Here is a 22,164-nt window from a genome sequence, read left to right as displayed (position 1 = left end):
AGAAGATGCTCCAGATGGTGGTGGCAACCGGCTGAGAATGGACTGCATCAGTTCTTCTAAGGCAGCTAGTCTTTTGTCCATTAATTCTTTATCCTCCCGAGCCTCCCTTCTTTGATCAGCCAACTCTCTCTGAAGGCCTACCATTTCTTCACTAAGTGAGCAGTACTGTGCTACATGAAAAATGATCGGGGCCTCCTCCTCTGTTGCCTCTGGCTCAGCTGCGGGTTCATCTTCGGCCATTGGCTCGACCTCGCTTTCTTCCGCACCAGCTGCTGGTGTTGGAGATGCCCATGGCATATGGGAGCAGCTCTTGTTCCATTGGGGAATGCCAAAGATGGGGGTAGTAGTGACTGGCTCATCAGCTGTAGTGCCCTTGATGCCTTTCTTCTAAAGGATGTAGGTAATTAAGTATGGGAAGGGCAACCCCCATGAGTGTGTGGACTCAACTCCTCCAATGTGCACTCCATTCCAAAATTTGTGAATTTGGTTCCAAACCATATCGGGAATGGAATACCAGGCATCTTTATGGAAGGCATAGAGGGTTTGGAGAAATTGATCTCGCCTTTGAGTTTTGTACCCCAAGGGAAAAGCATTGCGGTGCAATATGGAGTCCACAAACCAGAGCCATTGAGGTAGCTTGGATAGGCTACTGGCATTGTGATGGGCATCGGCATATTGCCCTTGGCACATGCCCTCAATGATTTCCGCCACATAGAATTTGGGCAGTTGCTCGGCAAGCTGTGCTATTTCTAGAGGGTGCTCATCATTGCATTGGAGGGCAGTGGCAATGTCGGCCCTTATCACTTCAGCTTCTCGGCCCTGCACTTTGGAAGAGAGGGTGGCCAGCCTGTCGCAGTTGTGAGATAGGTGGGCATAGAACTCGATCACCAGCTTTTGGTATGCAGTAGAGGTGACCGGCTTGAAAAGCTTCTTAATACCCCGGCGCTTGAATTCGGCGACCGCCCATTGAGTCACCTCAAGGTTTTGAAAATCTTCGCGAATGGAAAAAGTGGTCTCAAACAGTAGCTCCTACTCCTCAAAAGTTGGCGGGGGAGAAGGGGCTTGGCTATCGAACCCCCAGGAGGACGAAGCTCGAGTTCTTGGCATGATGAGCTTGATTGGGGACTTTGTCGAACACTTGGTGTGCACTGTGCTGACCAAGGTGGCTAAGGCATGGCAACAACTGCCCAAAACTCCCTGTAAAATAGTAAAACCCAACTCTTAGAGACAATGTGGGTGGATGAACACCCACAATTTGAAAAAAATGATGAAAAAAATGGAGGTTGGGGTTTAATCGGAGTTGGGGTGTTGATGGGTGATGTTTTGTGTGATATGTGATGATGGTGGTGTCCCTGGGGAGAATGGAGTCGTGGCGGTGAAGATTAGGTGCGGTGGTGGAGGTTGAAGGTTGGTGAAAGTGAAGAAAAGTGGTGGTGTACCGGTGGGGGTGTAGTTGCAGTGAGTGGTGTGTGTACGGCGCAGGGGAAGATATGAAGTGGAAGTGGGAAATAGTGACCTAAAATAGGTCATGTGGCCTTCTGCTCGAGTGCGCTCGATCGCACTCGCGCAATGGAATGCGTGTGTGGGTGTTGTGCGCTCAAGCCACACTTGGTGCGCTTGATCGCACTGACATAATATCAAACAACCAAAAGTTGGTTACTGCGCTCGATAGCACTCAGGGTGCGCTCGATCGCAGTAACAGAAAGGACCAGGGACTTGAAACACTAAAACACTTAAAGTAAAATAAAACACTAAAGGAGAACAAAAACAAAAATAAAATAAAACAAGGAACAAAATATAAAGGATATGCTATGGGGTGCCTCCCATGAGCGCTAAGTTTAACATCTTCAGCTAGACGGTGGTACTTTAAACTTGAAGCACTAGTCTTTTCTTCTCTTGCACCAAAAGGGATGAAGCTTTTCTGTTGCAAGGTGCTTCCCAGTGTTTACAGATCGGGGAGGGCCACTTTGAGTTTTCTCAAACAGTTTCTTATCTGGTGGGGAATCATGAACTGGAATAAAATAGGAAGAAAACTCAAGGAGTTTCTCTATCTTGATGACCTCAATTTGCTCATGTGGTAGCTCTAACAGACTTCTCTCTTGGCTTCTTAGGAATTCGGGAATAGATGTTGAAGAAGATTCAGTGCTCTCTTCCTTTTCCCGATGTAGCTCCTCTAGAATTTTGGTTTGCTCCCCATTCCCCTCTTCCACTTGATTTTTAACCACATCTTCACTCCTCAGTGTGACAGCTTGCGCATGATAGTAGGTGCATTCTTCCTCCATGTAATGCTCATTAGGATTGGCCACCAACTAACTTTGACACTCTTCTTCTTCTTTAAGTGTATCTGATTTTTGCTTGAGGTGGGCCTCCATCCATTCAAATGATTGCTCTCTTTCCTCCATGCTCCTAAGATGAGCCGCCGCATGTTTTGTAAAGTCAGCATACTGTTTTTCTAAGGCAGCAACTGCTTCTTGTAAGGCAGACCTTTAGGAGGAGGTGGTTCTTCTTGATATTGTTGATGTGGAGAAGAATTCAAATGATCATATATGGGAGATGGCTCCTTTTCTTGGTATTGCGGTGGCCAATAGGTGGAAGATGGCTCCTCTTGATATGCTTCTTCTTCTTTGAGACTATTGCCTTTTGGTTTGAAGTAGGTCTTCGTCTCCTCAGATGCTTACTATGTAGTCTTAATCAATGTATTTATCATATCTATAAGAGAAGGTGGTTCAGCCTGACATTGCTGTTGTGGAGCTGATTGAGAGGAATATGTATAATCATAGAATTGCTAAGATGAGTGATGTCGCAGTCCATGAGATTGTTGAACATGAATTCCGAGAGCTTGAGCTTGCCATGAGAGATTGGACTGTTGGCTCCATGTTGGGTTATAGGAATCAAAATAGTGGTCATTCCCTAATCTAAAGAATGATGTGTTCTTATGCCCATTAAATTTGTTAGAAATTTGTCTCATTGAAAGACATTCTCTAACATGGTGATAAGGGTCATGGCATAAAGAACATGGTCCATGGGATGTCGGAACGCCTCCCCACATGTGTGAATAAAATAACAAAAGGGTTAAAATAAAAATGAAACAATGAAATTTAAAAAGAAAACTTACTAATATGCAAATTCGAATGACCCTGCATGCAACAAAAGAAAAAAAAAAAAAAATCAGATCTATAGTTAGTGCAGTAACTGTGCCGCTCTCTGGATGTGCGATTGATCGTACCATAAGGTGTGCTCGATCGCCTTGGTTGGGCACTCGAGCACACGTCCAAAGGCAAAACAGGAACTGCGGAAAAAATAGAAAAAACAAAAAAACAAAAATAAATTAAAGGAAAAACCAAAATTGGAAATTGAAAATTAAAATAACACAACTAAAGGAAATTAATTCTAAACAAAATTTGCCACAATCCCCGGCAACGGCTCCAAAAACTTGTTGTCACAATTACCTACCTAAATTAATAGGCAAATAATTGGATGTTTTACCCGCAAGTGCACGAGGTCAACACAGTAGTATAGGGTGCAAGTACGGGGTCATTCCTATGATGATTACTAAATTTTGCTTAAAATTAATTCCAAAAATAAAATAAAACAAAGATTGGATTTGAGTTGATAATGATAAAAAGGTAGGACTTTGATATCCACCACTAATTATATTTAGCTAATATATCAATATGCTAATGTTTTGATCATGTTATGAATATCTAATGTTTGTCAACCTAAGGGTCTACTCATTAAACTATTGATTTCCCTAAGCAATGAATTAGGCATGGGTGTCTACTCTAATTCTTTTCTTTCTTAAAGGATTTAGCATGGGTGTCTACTAAGTTGGTTTTTAAGAAAGCATAAAACTGTGGAAATCGACAAACACATGAGGCTTAGGGCATGAGTGTCTACTCCCGGTTCCCCATGTTGATTAACCCAAGAACCCGGTGTGGATTTCTTTTGCCACTTATGTTAAACCCAGAACTCGATTATCCAAATTGATTTAACTAACTAGTCTATACCACATGCATATGTTGATCAGGCACACACATATGAGGAATTCATGAAAACAGGAATTAATCAATTTAGATATCACAACAAGATCATCACAAGGGCACCAATATTGAATATCAACTAAACATAACTAGGGCTTCAATCTAGCCCTACTAAATAAATTAGTTACACATAAGTTTGGTGTTAAACATCTTCATAAAATAAAATAAAAGAAAGGAAAAGAATAAACCCGAAACTTGAACTTGAAGAGCTCCAATTCTTCTCCTCGGAAAAAGTACATCTATTATTCTAGAGGCTTAAGGGTCTATTTATAGGCTTTTAGGAATAGTCTAGAAACCTTAAAAATCATAGGGTTTGAGCCCTAGTTCGCACTAAGCTACAAAACCCTAAAAGTTGCTCTTTCCTTATTAAGGCTGGCGGCTAACTTGGCCATTACGCACGGGTGCGCTCGATCGCAGCTCGTGTGCGATCAATCGCAGGTCTGCGATCGATACTCTTGGTGCTTGTGCTCAATCGTGGTTGCCTTGCAATGTGTCATCCTTGCCTGTAGTGCACTCGATCGCAACTCCCCTACGATCGATCGCTCTACCAGAGCCTTCCAATTTCCAAAATAGCTCTTTTTAAGTCCAAAACTTCTGAGATTGCTTTTTTTTTTTCTTCCAATGAGCAAAAATGACATAATTAACTAAAACTAAAGGATTAAAACATGTAAGTTAAAGGCTAAAAATATGAATATTTTAGCACTTAACACTCTCCTAAGCCCTATAAATAGGCCTCTAAGCCTCACAATTTAATACACAATTTAGGAGACACAATCATACACAACTTTGGAGAGGGGAATTTGGAGGTTACTTCTAGGAGCGGTTTTCGGTTCTTTCTTTTCCCTTTATTTTAATTATGTGTAACTAATTACTTTAGTAGGGCTAGATTAAAGCCCTAATTATGTTTCTTTAATATTTCAATATTAGCGCTTTTGTGATAATCATATTGTGATGCTTAACTTGATTAATTCCTCCTTTACTGAATTCCTCATATGAATGTGTGGCCAACATATGCAAGTGGTATGGATTAGTTATTTAAGTCAATTTGGATGATCAAGTCCTAGGCTTAATAGAGTAACAAAAGAATCTCTTCATGGGTTCTTGGGTTAATCAACATGGGGAACCGGGAGTAGACACCCATGCCCTAGGCCTTATGTGTTTGTCGATTTTCACAGATTTATGCTTTCTTAAAGAACAACTTAGTAGACACACATGCTAAATCCTTTAAGAAAGAAAAGAATTAGAGTAGACACTCATGCCTAATTCGTTGCTTAAGAAAATCAATAACTTAAGGAGTAAACACCCATGCCCTTAGGTTGGCAAACATTAGGTATTCATAATGATTGGAACATTGGCATATTGTTATATTATTGAGCATGATTAGTGGTGGATATCAAAGTCCTACCTTTTCATTTATCTTTATTCCTTTTTCATAATATCAATTTCATGACAAAGTTGATATTTTAATAAATTCTAAGCAAAATCAACAATTCCCATAGGAATGATCTCATACTTGCACCCTATACAACTATTTTGATCTTGTGCACTTGCAAGTTAAAACGTAGCAAATATTTTCTATTAATTTAGGTAGTATTTGTCACAACATCAGCCCCTCGGTGGTGATGCACAAGATACATTTGGAGGAAAATGCTAAGCCATCGAAGGAGCCATAGAGAAGGCTTAACCCAGCCATGCAAGAAGTGGTGAGAGCAGAAGTGATTAAGCTAATGGATGCAGGCATCATCTATCCAATTTCTAATAGCAAGTGGGAAAGCCCAATTCATGTAGTGCCTAAGCGGACTAGATTGACGGTAGTCAAGAACAAGGATGATGAGTTGGTCTCAACTCGTGTTCAATCAGGATGGAGAGTTTGCATAGACTACCGCAAGCTAAATCCCGCCACCAGGAAGGATCATTTTCCACTCCCATTCATTAATCAGATGGTGGAGAGCTTAGCTCGGCACGAATATTACTGCTTTTTGGCTGGTTATTCTAGATATAACCAGGTCCCTGTGGACCCCGAAGATCAGGGGAAGACAACGTTTACCTGTTCTTTTGGGACGTTAGCCTACCGTCGCATGCCCTTTGGGTTATGCAATGCACCCGCCACTTTTCTGCGGTGCATGATCAGTATTTTTTCTGACATGGTAGAACGTTTCCTTGAGATTTTCATGGACGACTTCTCTTTCTTTGGTTCATTGTTTGAGGAGTGTTTGGACCGCCTCACTTTGGTCATAGTGCGATGCAAGGAGAAGAACCTGGTGCTTAATTGAGAGAAATGTCATTTCATGGTGAAGCAAGGCATTATACTAGGGCACATCATCTCTCAACGTGGGATTGAGGTTGACAAAGCGAAGGTGGATATGATCTCCAACCTTCCACCCCCACATATGGTGAAAGAGGTTCATTCGTTTCTAGGCCATGTAGGATTCTACAAGCGATTTATCCAGGACTTTAGCAAAATTGCCAGGCCCTTGAGCAAGTTGTTGGTTAAGGAAGCCCCATTTGCATTTGATGAGGACTCCAAGAAAGCATTTGGGGATTTGAAGAGAATTTTGACATCCACACCCATCATTCAGCCACCCAACTGGGGTGTACCATTTAAGATCACGTGTGACGCGTTGGATTATGCAGTCAAAGCTGTTTTGGGGCAGCGTGTTGATAAACTCCCCCACGTCATCTTCTACGCAAGTAGGACACTGAACGACACACAACTCAACTACTCCACAACTGAAAAGGAGTTGCTTACGGTCGTTTTTGCTTTGGACAAGTTTAGATCCTACTTACTAGGATCTAAAGTCATTATCTATTCGGATCATGCGGCATTGAAGTATCTTTTCTCCAAAAAAAGATACTAAATCTCGCCTCATCTGGTGGATCTTGCTGTTGCAAGAATTTAACATAGAGATTCAAGATAAGAATGGTTCTGAAAATGTGGAGGATGATCATCTATCGAGTTGAGTGTGAATTTCACTGAAGATGCCACCCCCATCTCTAAGACCTTCCCTGATGAGCAATTGATGCACATTGCTCACACTACTACACCATGGTTTACTGATATAGTAAACTATCTTGTCACTGGCCAAATGCCCTTGCATTGGGGGCAACAAGATAAATCCAAGTTTATGGCCATGGTGAAGTACTTCTTCTAGGACGATCCTTATCTATTCAAGTATTGTCCCGATCAGATCATAAGAGGTGTATTCCTGAGCATGACCAATCCAATGTTATCTCCTTTTGGATCAAGCTCGTGGAGGCCATTTCAGTGCTAAGAAGACCGTTGCAAAAATTTTGCAGTGTAGATTTTATTGACCTACCTTATTCCATGACTCTCATGCATATTGTGACGCATGTGAGCATTGCCAGAAGCTAGGGAGTTTCTCTAGGAGGAATATGATGCCCCTCAACCCCATTATGATTGTCGAGAATTTTGATGTGTGGGGTATTGATTTCATGGGACCTTTCCTGAACTCCTTTGGTTTCCTCTATATTCTTGTTGCTGTGGACTACGTGTCCAAATGGGTGGAGGTTGTTGCATGCAAGACCAATGACCACAGAGTTGTGGTCCAGTTTTTAGAAGACACTATCTTTGCTCGTTTTGGTACGCCTCGAGCAATCATACGTGATGGGGGCAAGCATTTTTGCAACATAATTTTTGATTAGTTGATGAAGAAGTATTTCATCACACATAAAGTTGCCACCCCTTGTCATCCACAGGCAAGTGGACAAGTGGAGATTTCAAATTGCGATATTAAGAGAATTTTGGAGAAGACTGTCAATCCTACAAGAAAAGATTGGTCTCTGGGATTGAATGATGCGCTGTGGGCTTACTGTACAGCTTTCAAGACACCAATTGGCATGTCTGCATATCGTCTTGTGTACGGCAAAGCATGTCTCCTTCCTGTAGAGTTGGAGCATAGAGCATATTGGGCCATCAAGCAGCTGAACTTCAATCTTACGAAGGCTAGCTCACAAAGGAAGCTCCAACTCAATGAATTAGAGGAGCTGAGGAATGATGCATATGATGGTGCAAGGTCATACAAGGCTCAGATGAAGAAGGCTCATGACCGGAGCATTTTGAGACGATCTTTTGATCTTGGTCAGAAAGTCCTTATTTACAATTCACGCTTGTATCTTTTTCTAGGCAAGCTCAAATCTCGATGGACAGGCCCATTTATCATTCGGTCCGTTATTCCTCATGGGGCCATCGAGATTGAGGATCCAAAGAATGGTAACACATTAAAGGTAAATGGACAAAGGCTGAAACCATTCTTGGAGTTGGAGAGTCCAGATATTGAGACGACATTGTTGGAGGATCCTAGTTATCCGGAGTGATGGTCGTCTATTATAAAGAGTCTGGCTGAAGACTGAAAACTTAGCGCTTGTGGGAGGCAACCCTCATCTTTTTATTCCTTGTCATTTGATCTTGTGTGTTTGTTTTGTTTTTGTTTTGTTGTGAGTTTTTGAACAAGTGTCTGCTATTCAAGTTTGGGGAAGCATTCTCATATGTTACAACTGACTTGCGCCGCCCATTTCAGTATTGTATTTCTGGACACATTGGGACCAATGTGTCAATTTAGTTTGGGGGTGGGGTAGACATTTCTGTCTTTTTTCTTGTTATTTTTGTTGTTTTTGTAAAAAAATAAAATAAAAATAAAAAATAAAAAAATTTGTGCTATGTTGTTGATTGAGCATGAGTAACACCTGTACCATGGTTTGCAAGTGATTGGTTTGTTTAGCATCTTGAACACAGCATATAATTAGGAATCTGAGTCTTTTGACTCATTGTTGGATTAGAGGGACTTCACATGTTTTTATCATCACAAGCACACTAGCATAGAATCTATGAGGTATAAGATTTGACTTGATTAGGGTGTATCTTGAGATTAGTAGGATGAAGTGTGATCAAACCTTGGCTTGAATAAAAAAAAAAAATTAAAAAAATTAGTTTGAAGCTTCTCATTGAGTAATCGGACCTCATGCCTCACAAGCATTGAGTATTCGCATAAAAAAATGAGAAATTCATTTTGGTTAATTGTATGGCTAGTTTGGCTTCATATCCTTTTTTACTTGAGTAATTAAGCCCTTATGGATGTTTCTACATCTAGTACCCTAAAATCATCTAGTTTGGGAGTCACTGGTCTAACACTCGTTACATAGATCAATTAGAAAGTTTAAGGGAGTCGAGCATTGCACAGTCTACACAAAAAATGCATGTCTTGATTTAACCCTGGATTGTTTTCATCTGAATGAATTCCTTTGACTTTTGAAGTACACCCAACTTTGAGAAAAATTGAAGCCTCATGATTGTATGTTAGTCTCACTTTTCACTTTTTGGAACATGTGTTCTCTCAAAATTCCATCTTTGAGTTGAATGATTTGTGAATGATTTGATGATATGATTGTGGTGTTCACTGTGTTAAATGATAAGTGCCAAAATATTCATTTTTTATCCCTTAACTTATATTTGTTAATTCCTTAGTTTTGTTAGTTTATGCTATTTTATTTCCTTTTTGTATTTTCTTTGTTTTATAGGTTTTTGGAAGAAAAGAAAGCATTACTGGAAGTATCGGGCTTAGAGGACAAAATTAGGAAAAAGCTAGAAGATTTCAAGCAAGAAAATGCATTCTGGTAGTGCGATCAATCGCAATGGACCTGCGATCGAGCGCACTTCCAGAGAGGTCCAGACTTGAAGAGCAAGGCGTGCGCTCGTGCGCACAAGAGAAGACTCGATCGCATGGCAATCAAGCACAGAAGACACACAATCAATCGCAGCCGTGCAATCTAGTGCACACGGGCTGCGATCAAGCACACCTGTGTGCTGGAGAATTCCAGAAGCTGCGGTCAGACTTATATTGCTTTCCATATTAGGTTTTTTCTAGCCCTAGTTGCACTAGGACTAAACCCTATGAGTTTACTAGGGTTTCTAGGATTTCTAGAGTATTCCTAAATCTATAAATAGACATCTAAGCCTCACAATTCAAGATCCATCTTTAGACACAACTTTGGAGAGGGGAATTTGGAGGCAACTTCTAGGAGCGGTTTTCGGTTCTTTCTTTTCCCTTTATTTTAATTATGTGTACCTAATACTTTAATAGGGATAGATTCAAGCCCTAATTATGTTTATTTAATATTTCAATATTGGCGCCTTTGTCATAATCATATTGTGTAACTTAACTTGATTAATTCCTGTTTTATTGAATTCCTCATATGCGTGTGATTGGCCATTATATGCATGTGATATGAATTAGTTAATTAAATCAATTTGGATGATCGAGTCCTGGGTTTAATAGAGTAACAAAAGAATCTCACCCCAAGTTCTTGGGTTAATCAACATGGGGAACCGGGAGTATACACCCATGCCCTAGGCCTCATGTGTTTGTCGATTTTTACAGATTTATTCTTTCTTAAAGAACAACTTAATAGACACTCATGCCTAATTCGTTGCCTAGGAAAATCAATAGCTTAAGGAGTAGACACCCATATCCTTAGATTTGCAAACATTAGGTATTCATTATATGATTAGAGCATTGGCATATTGTTATATTATTTAAGCATAATTAGTGGTGGATATCAAAGCCCTAGCTTTATCTTTATCTTATATTTATTTTCATAATATTAATTTCGTGATAAAATTGATATTTTAATTAATTCTAAATAAAATCAACAATCTTCGTGGGATCGATCTCGTACTTGCTACACGATACTATTGTTTTGATCTTGTGCACTTACGAGTTAAAACGTACTAAATATTATCTATTAATTTAGGTAGTATTTGGCACAACATTAAACCTGCTCATGATATAAGAACCATGTGTTTGTGTTGAAATTTGTGTTTATCAATGACATAGTGTGAAAAATCTTTGTCGTTATCATTGCTGTTAAATCCTCACGAGACTTCATATGTCCTCTACGAATGCCTAGGAGTTTAAAAGGCTTGTTGCATATGCTAAATGCATTCGTCTCTCCCACGACAGCGGATTTATGTTTCATTTTCTTTTATGTTTTTTATTTTGTTTTTGCTAAGGGACTTGCAAAATGTAAGTTTTGAGGTATTTGATGAGTGCCAAATATTATATATTTGGGCCCCTTAACTTGTATTTGTTAAACCCTTAGCTTTGTTATTTTCTGATTTTTTGGGTAGTTTTGGTGTTTTAGTGTTTTGCAGGTCATTGAGAGAAAATTGTGTTCTTTGGTGTGAAAATTGTGAAGAAGTTGAAGAAGAGCATCTCTGGAAGTGCGCTCAAACGCAGGGGGACCACAATCAAGCGCACTCGTGCAGTCACCCAAACTCGCAACGCCTAAGTGCTGCACTGCAGAGCCCTAACGCATGCTCGAGTGCGTTCGAGCGCACCTAGTGTGCGATCGAGTGCACGCATCTGACATGGCAGCGTTGAAACCTTAGGTTTTAGTATTTATATCACTTTTTCTTTTGTAAAACACACGTTGGGAGGCGCCGTAGAGAGCATATTTTCGACTTTTTGTCGTTCTAGGGCTTTTGCTACGTTTCTCTTTGTAAGTTTTACGTTTCTTATGTTTTAATTCATTTTGATATGAGTTTTGTAATCATGAGAGGCTAAAACCTTCAACTAAGGTTGAAGCCTCGTCATTGATAAATAACACATTCTTGTCATTTTATTTATACAATTCCGTTGTTTAATCAAATTGTTGTTCGAATTCAATTTAATTGCTTGATTAATTTCATTTGATTAAATGTTGTGTTTTTTATTCATAAAATGTTGGATATTCGTTGTTTTACATCCATGGATACATCGAATGATTTGATTGAGAACAAATATCCATTGTGATTCGTATATCAAACGGATACAGTGCGCTTGCAAGTTATTTAAATTTGCACACATCAAAATGCAATTCCAATTCATTAGGATTATATTATTTTAATTAGTATTCGTTTATTTAATATTAAGATTGGGTTATTAGAATTAGAGTTTATTTGAATTTGAATATAAGAACTTTAGGTGTTATCCCTTTAAGCTTTATCTACTCATATTTCTATTTAAAGACCATTTGGTTATTAATGAGAATCAGGTAATGAATTAGACATAGGTATTTGTGGTTTGTATCCGGCCCCAATTGGATTCACTTGTGGTTTGTCTCAAGTCTTAATTGGAGTTCATTATCAATGCCATTTCCATTCTCATTTTCACATTCATCCGCTATTCATCACTTTCATTAGAAATTTCCTATTAATTGGTATCAGAGTAGTCGAATCCCACATTCAAAATCCCCCAAAACCACCACCAGCCTTCCACCGCAGAACCAACAATGTCTTTCAAAGTCCCCTTTAATGCAGATCAACTAGAAGCAATTCGGGAAGCACTTCTCGAGTTTAAAGATCAGATGATCGAGCATATGAGTGAGTGTCTCAAGCATCTTCGACTTGACTGCATTTTAGCACTTGGTGGTCCATACCCATCCTAGTGTCATTGCCCAAAAACCATTAGTACCAGAACACCTAGACCAACAACTCAAATCGGCACAAACTCAGCAACCCCAAGGTTTCTGATGAGTGCCAAATATTGTATATTTGGGCCCCTTAACTTATGTTTGTTAAGCTCTTAGCTGTGTTAATTTCTTATGTTTTTTGTTAGTTTTAGTGTTTTAGTGATTTGCAGGTTGTTAATAGAAAAATGCGGCTTTAAGGTGATATTTGTGGCTTAAGACACTTCATGGAGCATTGACAGCAAATTGGGATAGAGAGGTGATTTTCACCCGACGAGTCCCACTAAAAAGGCCATATCTTGAGTTGTATAGCTCGAATTGAGGTGATCTTGGTGTCATTGGAAAGCTAACTCGAAGATCTACAAATTCATATTTCACAAGAGTAGGAAAATTCTGACTAGAAGTGCGCTCGAGCGCACGTTTAGTGCTATCGAGCGCACCTAGAGTGCGATCGAGCGCATTCGGCCGACCTGGTAGCACCGAAACCCTAAAATTAGCTTATAAATATCATTATTTTCCATTGTAAACGTACGGAGACGCGCCGGGGGCGCCGTACTTTGTCAATTTTCGACTTTTCTGGGTTTTTGGAGCTTTGAACTCCAGTTCCATTGTAAGTTTTATTTTTCTCATGATGTCAATTCAAGTTTTATCTTTTTTGTTATCATGAGAGGCTAAAACCTTCAACTAAGGTTGAAGATGAAGCCTCATCATTGATAAACATACATGTCTTGTCGTTTTATACATACAATAAGACTATTTTAACAGTTCAACAGTTTAATTAAGTTGAATTGATTAAATGTTGATAATATAGTGTTGTTCAAAAGCCAATTCAACAGTTTAATTAAGTTTAATTGATTAAATGTTGATATTATAGTGCTGTTCAAAAGCAAATTCAACAGTTTAATTAAGTTTAATTGATTAAATGTTGGTAGTATACTCATGTTTAATTTAATATTCGTTGTGTTTCGTCCGGGGATACATTGAATGATTGGATTGAGACTAATATCCATTGTGATCTACGGATACAGTGGATGATTTGATCTCAATTAAATATTCGTTGTGATTCTTAGAACGGATGGATTCATCGAATGATTTAATTTGCATGTTTAGAACTTTTGAACAATATATTTGGATTGAATAATGTATGCATACAACGTAAGACATGTTGTTTGATTTGGTGAGGGGGATTCTGAAAACCTTAGTACCAGGGGTGTAAACGAGCCGAGCTTGGGCGAGCTTGGGCTGTCCAGACTCGAGCTCGACTCAAGCCCGACTTTGCTGCTCGAGCTCGGCTCGACAGGGTTGGAACCCTGTTCGAGCTCGAGCTCGAGCTCGTCAATTTTGCTTGAACTTGAGCCCAGGCTCGAGCTCGAGCTCGACTGTTAGTTTTTTTTTTTTTTTGGTAATTTAAGTGTATTAGATTACAAAAATCATCCATACAGAATATTTTGCACCTTAAAATACTAAAGAGCATTAACAAACATAACGGATTAATGTCAACCTTACAATTAAAACTAACAAAATCAACTAAAATGCTAAAGAACATTAAACAAACATAACAAATTAATCCCAACATTACAATCATCCATACATAATCAACTAAAATGTTAAAGAACATTAAACAAATATAACATATTAATCTCCATCTCACAATTCCATACATAATCAACTAACATAATCAACTAAAATTTTAAAAAATAGTTATTAATGATAATATATATATTTCTTATATGTTTTTATATTAATATATACATATATTATATATATAATATATATACACACATATGCATAAATAATTTTTTTTTTTAAAAAAACAAAGGTATATAATATATTTGTTATTATTGAGTAAATGAGTAATGTTGATTATATATTGTTATTTGTTACTTGATAAAAAATATACGAGCCGAGCCTAATAAGCGAGGCGAGCCTTATACGAGTCGAGCTCATGAGCTTAGCCGAGTCGAGCCGAGCTTGCTTCGTTTAATATTCGAGTCAGGATTTGTGTTCATGAAGCGCTTCATTTAATATTCGAGTCGAGCCCGAGCTTGCTCGCGAGACGCTTCGCTCACTTAACAGCCCTACTTAGTACCCTTTTTATCTTTTAATTATTTCATTTTGTTTCAGTTTTTGTTTTCAATTTCAATTGCACGACAAACTTCGAAACTAGGTTAAAATAGGATTAGTTTAGATAAGAATTAGTTTTCACGACACGACTTCCTGTGGATTCGACCTCGCTCTTGCACACACACTTTACTGCACACGACTCGTGCGCTTGCGAGTATAATTAAATTTGTACATCAGTTTCCCCATCAACCGAAGAAAAACCAACCCAAATTCAACCAAACTGCCTAATGCTCCACCGCGTCGATTCCTCGGCCTCATGCACCGCTACACTCTGACATGCCTAGTTGTAGATCGCCACACAACTAGCTCCCCAAGCCGCAAATCTATCTGGTTTCATAGCTTCCATACGCTGTCGTGCGAAGACGATTTTATGGCTTAGAAAAAAAAAAAAAAAAAAGTTCATATTAATTTTCTCCATTTGATTCAGAAAAAGAAAACGAAGCAGAAAAAAATGGAATAGATTTTCCAACAAGGAGCAGCTCTAACAAACTCCCATTTTCATTCAACCTTTACACGTAGGAAGTAAGAAGTAATGATAAATAAATGAGTTAATGGTGAGTTTAATATTTGAACTTATGACTTTTGTTAATATCGAGTCTTCTAATTTAACGTGCGAGGTGGTAGAAAGGATATTAAAAAAAACAGAGGGAGAGGTCTTCCAGTTGACAATTTCAAGATCTGATCCCAAGGTTTCTTGTTATTGGATTTCGTGTGCGCCTCATATTCCATATATGACGGAAGATGATGTCACGCCTATGTTAACCATTAATTATTCATTAAATTTTACTTAAAAATAACCAAAATGAGTTTTGTTTTTATAAGCATTAAACAAAAATTCAATGATAAATATACTTATTCATTATATAGAGATGGTAAAGAGAATGATTTTTATCATTTCTCTATTTTTTACGTTAATTTGTAGTGTTTACAGTAAAATGGCAATGAAAAAGATTGGTATATTAATATTTATTGAATAATGAAAAAGATTAATTCTCAAATAATCTTCATTTGCTATTCTTCACAAATTTGTCATAAACAATTATGATTTTATATATGGTTATTGGAGTAATTTCATTTTTTGTATGAAAATAATATAAATTTTTTAGAAGTGCTACACATTCTAAATTTCTTCTCAAAAGTTAGTTCCCAAATGATGTGTCACCATCTCATGAGATTTATTATTTTGGGAAGTATGTTACCAATTCATGGGATGGTGACACATCATTTGGGACCAACTCTTTGAACAAAAATTTAGGATATTTAGCATTTCTCTTAATCTATTGATCTCTATTTCTCTCTCCATTGTATATATGCTACTACTTGTTTAATTTTATAAAAATCTTCATTTTGTTAATGTGGATAATAGCATGTATACCGTATTTATACTTTTTTTTAATAAAAAAATTTAATTTTTTAATTTTTATATTTTGACATGTCAGTACAAAGAATGGAAAAATAGGAGAGGTTAATTTGAGCAAATGACTTCCGTTTCACAAAGCGTAATTCCCAGCCGATTGAACCACCCCTTAATTAATTAAGGACATACCGTATGTCTACTTACATACACATAATATATGTAGGAAAATTAAATAGCACAAGTATTTAGAGCAAAATCATAGCTCTAGAATTATGGGCTAGAAAATTAAGCATTTCTACTTTGAGAAAGAGAAATGTTATTCTTTGCACTCATTTCATATTGTAAAGTATTTTAATTGACTTTTTATGCCAATCACTAAAAAAAAAAAAAAAAAAAAAAGAACTTAAAAAAAGAAAAGGAAGTAATTAAAAATAGTCCTATATAAATTTTAAATTTTAAAATAAATGTAATAAATGAATGCGGTCAAGAGAATAATTCCTCAATAGATAAGTAGTAGGTTTTGGTTGGGCTCTTTATTAGCTCAGAAAAAAAGAAAGAGCTTAGGCTCTTTATTATTAAGTAGAGTAACAAGGTCATTGGAGTTAAAAAAAAAAAAAAAAAAAAAAAAAAAAGGGTTCCAAAAGGGTATATATATATATATATATCTGTTATTAATTCATAATATTGTTGTGAGTTGTCTTTGCCTCCTAAGTCCTAACTCTCTCTATTACTTTATGAATTAAACTTAGGTCTTCCCTTTGATTTAGAGCATTAGAAATGCATATATTATGTTGTCAAAACGGCAATTAAGCCACATAAGATCGCGCATCGATCTCTTCATTTAGCTATTAGGAGCGACTTTATCCTTCCAATAGATGCTTCAAAATAAAAAGGTATAGAAAATTTTGTTTTAAGATTTTTTAATTATTTTTTTCTCTCTCCTAATTTTCCTCATTTTCTCCATTTGAAAAATAATATTTAGATAAAAATAGAGGATATAATATTAAAGAGTCGCCGTTGGAGTACGTATAGAAAAAGTAGTAGCCAAAATAAAAAAAAATGCACTTTTTCACTGGTTAATTTAACTAGCATTACCGGAGATGCTTGACATAAAACTTTTTTTTTTTAGCTATTTGATTGTTTTTGTGGTCAGAAAATATTAATTATCTGCCTAACATTTTGTCAATTAAATAAGATTAGGATTATTAAGGAGGGCAATAAAAGTCAAAGCGTAGATGTGTCCTTGTGTGCCCAAGTCTTTGAGGCGAGGGAATTGACTTCGGTGCCTCAAAAGCAGCATTAAATAGCAAGCAAGAAAGAGATTCTGCAATTTTGTCTTGTTCGATCAATGGGGAGAGAAAAGGAGCAGAGAGAGATGGAAGAAGAAGAAGGAAAAGAAGAAAAAGAAGAAGATGATACAGAAGAAGCAGGAGGAGTACATGTTAATCATGATACAGAAGAAGTAGCTGAGGCCACAGCAGGAGAAGTAGACGATGATGCATCATTACTTCATGGATCTCTGCAACAAAACATGAAGACTGATCATCAAGAGGTATATATAATATATATATATATATACCCTTACAAATGCGTTTCTTTCTATATATATGTATCAATATCTTTACAAATTTGCTCATATATATATACATAACTGTATAAGAAAATTGACAAAGAAATCTGTCATGTTCTACTAGTTGTCTGTGCTGCAAATGGAGATGAACCGCATGAAAGAAGAAAACAGGGTGTTGAGGAAGGTAGTTGAGCAAACAATGAAAGACTACCATGATTTACAGATGAAACTCTCCACAATCCATCAAAATAGCCAAGAAAAGGTAAATCCAGGTTCCTTGTTTATTGAATATCTGTCCATTAATGTGTTATGCATAAAATATTTAATTGTGTTACACTTTGCTTGATTTAGGATCCTCAAATCTTTCTTTCGCTTCGTGGTAACGACGAGGCTAGTCGAGAACCAGAGACGGTTCCCGAATTTCTAGGTATTACTAATCAAAGAGCTCCGCCACCAACACCGTCACAACACAAGGATGGCATTAGGGAGAGTGAATTAGGGTTGTCACTGAGGATACATACAGATGTTGAAGAACAAGAACAAGTGGAAGGTAAAGAAGAGGAGTATAAGGCAACTTTTACCTCACTACAAAACAAGCTACAAAGGAGTGATTTGGCTGGAATTACAAGCCATGCTGCCGCCCAAGCCAACAGGAAAGCTAGGGTTTCGGTCAGAGCTAGATGTGAAGCAGCCACAGTAGTTCTCATCTATAATATACTTTATTTAATGTGCTGGGTCAACAATAATCACATGATTCAAATTTAATCAAAACTACTTTTGCTATATATAGATGAACGATGGATGCCAATGGAGAAAATACGGGCAGAAAATTGCTAAAGGAAATCCTTGCCCACGAGCCTATTATCGTTGCACAGTGGCTCCAGGATGCCCAGTTAGGAAACAGGTACAATAATATTACTGTGCAGAGCACTCCCTCTACCAGAATCACACGGCCCAAAAAAGTGTTAACATTAAAGAGAGATTCAATCTTTGACCTGATGCTTCATGAGGTATCAGGATCGAGTGACTTACCACTCGAGGCTCGAGGCAATCCCTTTGGGTTAAATTGGAATATTTTTATGCTACTTCAATTTGCTAGCTTCTCTTGGGTTTTCATTCCTTTTTTTTTTTTTTTTGGGTTTGCAATTGTAGGTGCAGAGATGCTTAGAGGACATGTCTATTCTGATAACAACATATGAAGGTACACACAACCACCCACTTCCTGTAGGTGCAACTGCCATGGCTTCCACAGCCTCAGCAGCTTCCATTATGTTATTAGATTCAAGTAATCCAACCTCCAGTTTCACCCAAGCATCTCTTCCTTACCTCCATGCCTCTCATCACCCATCATCAAGCATCAGAAGCATAAACCCTAACGACCCTTCCAAAGGAATTGTTCTTGACCTTACAACCAACTCCTATGATCATCATCATCATCATCATCATCCCCCTCAATTCTCAATGCCTGCAGGCCCCTCCTCATCATATCCATCACCATCATCATCATCATCATCATCTCTACAAGGTTTCTCATGGATGCATGGGAAACAAACATACCATAACAACAACAATCCCAATCCTCTCACCAGCAATCTCTTTCCTAGCCCTAGAGAAGTAGTGGATGAAGAAAATAATAAGAAATCTCTTGCAGAAAATGTGACAGCAATGGCTTCAGATCCTAAATTTAGGGTAGCCGTTGCGGCTGCAATCACATCTCTCATTAATAAAGAGAGCCATACAAGTCATCCTGTGGGCACTGCTACTTTTGGTCCTAGGGATGGGGGGGAGACTGGTAGCTCTACTACCAATAACTGGATCCTTGAATCTCTCCCTGGAAATGGTAAGCCAATTAGGCATTCACCTTGAAGGAATTTCAATAGCATTTTTTTTTAAAGGCAAATGATGATCATCAAGGGTATACATAAACTTAATTTGTATCATTATCTTGTAAAAGATCTTAATTTTCTCAATAAAAATTAATATACCATGTTGCAGTTGTTCTTTTTCCTTTTTCTGTGTCCTCTTCTCTGCTTATTACTTCATGTTTTTTTAAAGAAATGATACGGTTCTTTTTGATGTTCTCCTAGCTAGAGTTCTCTTATTCCTACATGAATATTGTTTTCTACTTTTCTTTTATGAAGGTGGTTGTTGGATATTATTTTCCAAAAAAACAAAAAAGAAACTAGCCCTACCAGTCCATTATTTCTCTTACCCGCTTTTTAGAAAATAATATCTACTTAGGACGAGGAGAACACCTGTCATTTCCTTTTCTTTTTTTTTTTCTTTTTTTTAGAAAACAATATCCACGTAGGACCAGAAGAATATTAAGAAAATACCAAAAAGAACAGTAACATTTTTCCTTTGGAAATAAGAAATGATAAATAAGACATTTTCATCCTACAATTCTAATGTGACAATTCCAACCAACTTTTGTGTTATGTTTCGTGTAGAACTCTTTTACAGTGATCTATATATATAAATCATGCCATTTATATATGCCCTCATAATACTAGTACTCGTACAATAATCATCTTCTTTTACTTCTTTGTCGGCGTAACTAGTGGCGTAAGTTACGTAAGCCATGGGATCATAGGATCCGGCCGATCTGCTAAGATTTTAATATTATTGCTAACTTCTGATTCACAATTGCGTGATGTAAATTTATTTGGGATTGGATTACAGATGTGCTTTCCCTTAATTAATTAAGTATTCGTAATATTCATTGAGATCTGAATCTAAAAGATGATCAAGTCAACTCTTGTCTAGTCAGTATAAAGCCAAAACAAGGCACTGGTGAGCATACGTAGAATCTATTTAGCTAGGATAAAGATTCACAGCATTTAAATGTCTCATTTATTAGCAATTTGAGTAAGTAATCGTAGGTGAGTGGCCCGATCCATATGAGACTCACTTTCTCCAGTACGTGGTTAGGTAGCCAAAATTAGATTCTAAGGCTTGGATAAGGAGTAATGCTATAAGTCTCTCTTGAGTCCCTCCAAGAATAATGTGGCTATTAAATTCACCATTAGGCTTCTGATTAATCATTATTGGATTTTGATCAAATGGTAATTTTAATAGTTACATCATTCTTAGAGAGACTCAAGAAGGACACAAGAGGGATTATTAGAATTACTCTAATATAAGGAGTAATGCTACAAGTTCATCTTGTGTCCCTCTTGAGTCCTTACAAGAATGATGGGACTATTAAATTCACCATTGGGCTTGTAATTAATCATTATTGGATTTTAATTAAATAGTGATTTTAATAGCTACGTCATTCTTTGAGAGACTCAAGAAGGACACAAGATGGACTATTAGAATTACTCTAATATAAGGAGTAATGCTACAAGTCCATCTTGTGTCCCTCTTGAGTCCCTCTAAGAATGATGTGGCTATTAAATATATCATTGGGCTTGTGATTGATCATTATTGAATTTTGATCAAATTGTGATTTTAATAGCCATATCATTCTTGGAGAGACTTAAGAAGGACACAAGAGGGACTATTAGAATTACTCTAATATAAGGAGTAATGCTACAAGTCCATCTTGTATCCCTCTTGAGTCCCTCCAAGATGATGTGTCCATCTTGTGTCCCTCTTGAGACCCCTATATGAGACTCATTTCTTTTTTAGATAAATGGTCGGGCTTTCAAAAATTTGTTTGGGTAGATGTCTCATATAGAAATCTCTCACATTACCTGTCTGAATTGTTGTGAATTTCAATCCATATAAAATCTCATAGTTATGGTCTAATCTTAGGTTGAACATTTTCTTCTTTATGAATGGGTAGTTTTCTTCTTTATTTTGTGGCATGGTTTGTGATTTAAGATGTGGAAATAGTTCTTTTGATTTGTGATGTAAGATGTGGAAATAGTTTTTTTGATATACCATTAGTGTGATCCATAGAAGACTATGTATGACCTCATTCTTCAATTATCACTAAAATTGAGAGGTAAACTGTGAAATCAGGATTTAAATTCATAACCTCATTCTGATATCATGTTAAATCACCACTTATTTCAATAGAAAATAGTAGATTTCATTATTTAATCAATATTTTAACACATGTCTATATATAAAAAAGAGAGAGAAGTGTTTTTCTCTTTTTCTCTACACCATTTTATGTAAGGGTTAATTTGATCCAAGTTACTTGAGATATTTTTATAGTTGAAAGAACAACAAGGATCGTGTTCTACCCCCAAATCAAATGCATAAGCAATTTATATAAACAAAACAAACGCATAAGCAGTTTATATAAGGAAAATAAAAGGCTATGCTTAAAAATAAACCAACACAAAAATAAAGAACATTCACATAACCACAACACAAGATATGTTGATGAAGTGGAAAATCCTTTGAGCACCTCATGAGAAAAACCACTCCGGAGCAACCAAACCCAGGAAATCACTATGTGAAGATTCACAGTTATAGACTAGACGATACTCACTCCCTAGAGGATCTATAGACTTAGTAAGAACAAGCTTCACAGCTTGTGTCCATTGTGACCACCATCATGTAGTGCATCTCCTTACCGACCCTTCGGTAGACTTTTTTGCGGTTGAGTAATGTGTATGGTGTGGTTTGAAATTAACAAAAACGAAAAACCCCAA

General features: G+C 37.2%; 1 protein-coding gene and 1 pseudogene across 2 annotated transcripts; both read left to right on the top strand.

Moving 5' to 3' along the window:
• Window positions 1-22,164, top strand: part of LOC132167608 (uncharacterized) — a 103,903-nt pseudogene that overhangs the window by 17,667 nt on the left and 64,072 nt on the right.
• On the top strand, window positions 17,348-19,554 carry LOC132182113 (probable WRKY transcription factor 9). 2 transcript variants are annotated; one of them, XM_059595324.1, is made up of 6 exons: window positions 17,348-17,536; window positions 17,679-17,816; window positions 17,906-18,250; window positions 18,345-18,458; window positions 18,707-18,755; window positions 19,206-19,554. In XM_059595324.1, the coding sequence occupies exons 1-6, from the start codon at window positions 17,360-17,362 to the stop codon at window positions 19,418-19,420; spliced, it is 1,038 nt and encodes a 345-aa protein (XP_059451307.1). In that variant the 5' UTR covers window positions 17,348-17,359; the 3' UTR covers window positions 19,421-19,554. The 2 variants fall into 2 exon arrangements, with proteins under 2 accessions (XP_059451307.1, XP_059451299.1); XM_059595316.1 differs by having other exon boundaries at window positions 18,707-19,554.

Source organism: Corylus avellana, chromosome ca1 (genome assembly GCF_901000735.1).
Source record: "Corylus avellana chromosome ca1, CavTom2PMs-1.0".
In the NCBI taxonomy this organism is placed as follows: Eukaryota; Viridiplantae; Streptophyta; class Magnoliopsida; order Fagales; family Betulaceae; genus Corylus; species Corylus avellana.
Note: the sequence above shows the minus strand (reverse complement) of the source record. Positions and strands in the feature narration are given on the sequence as shown.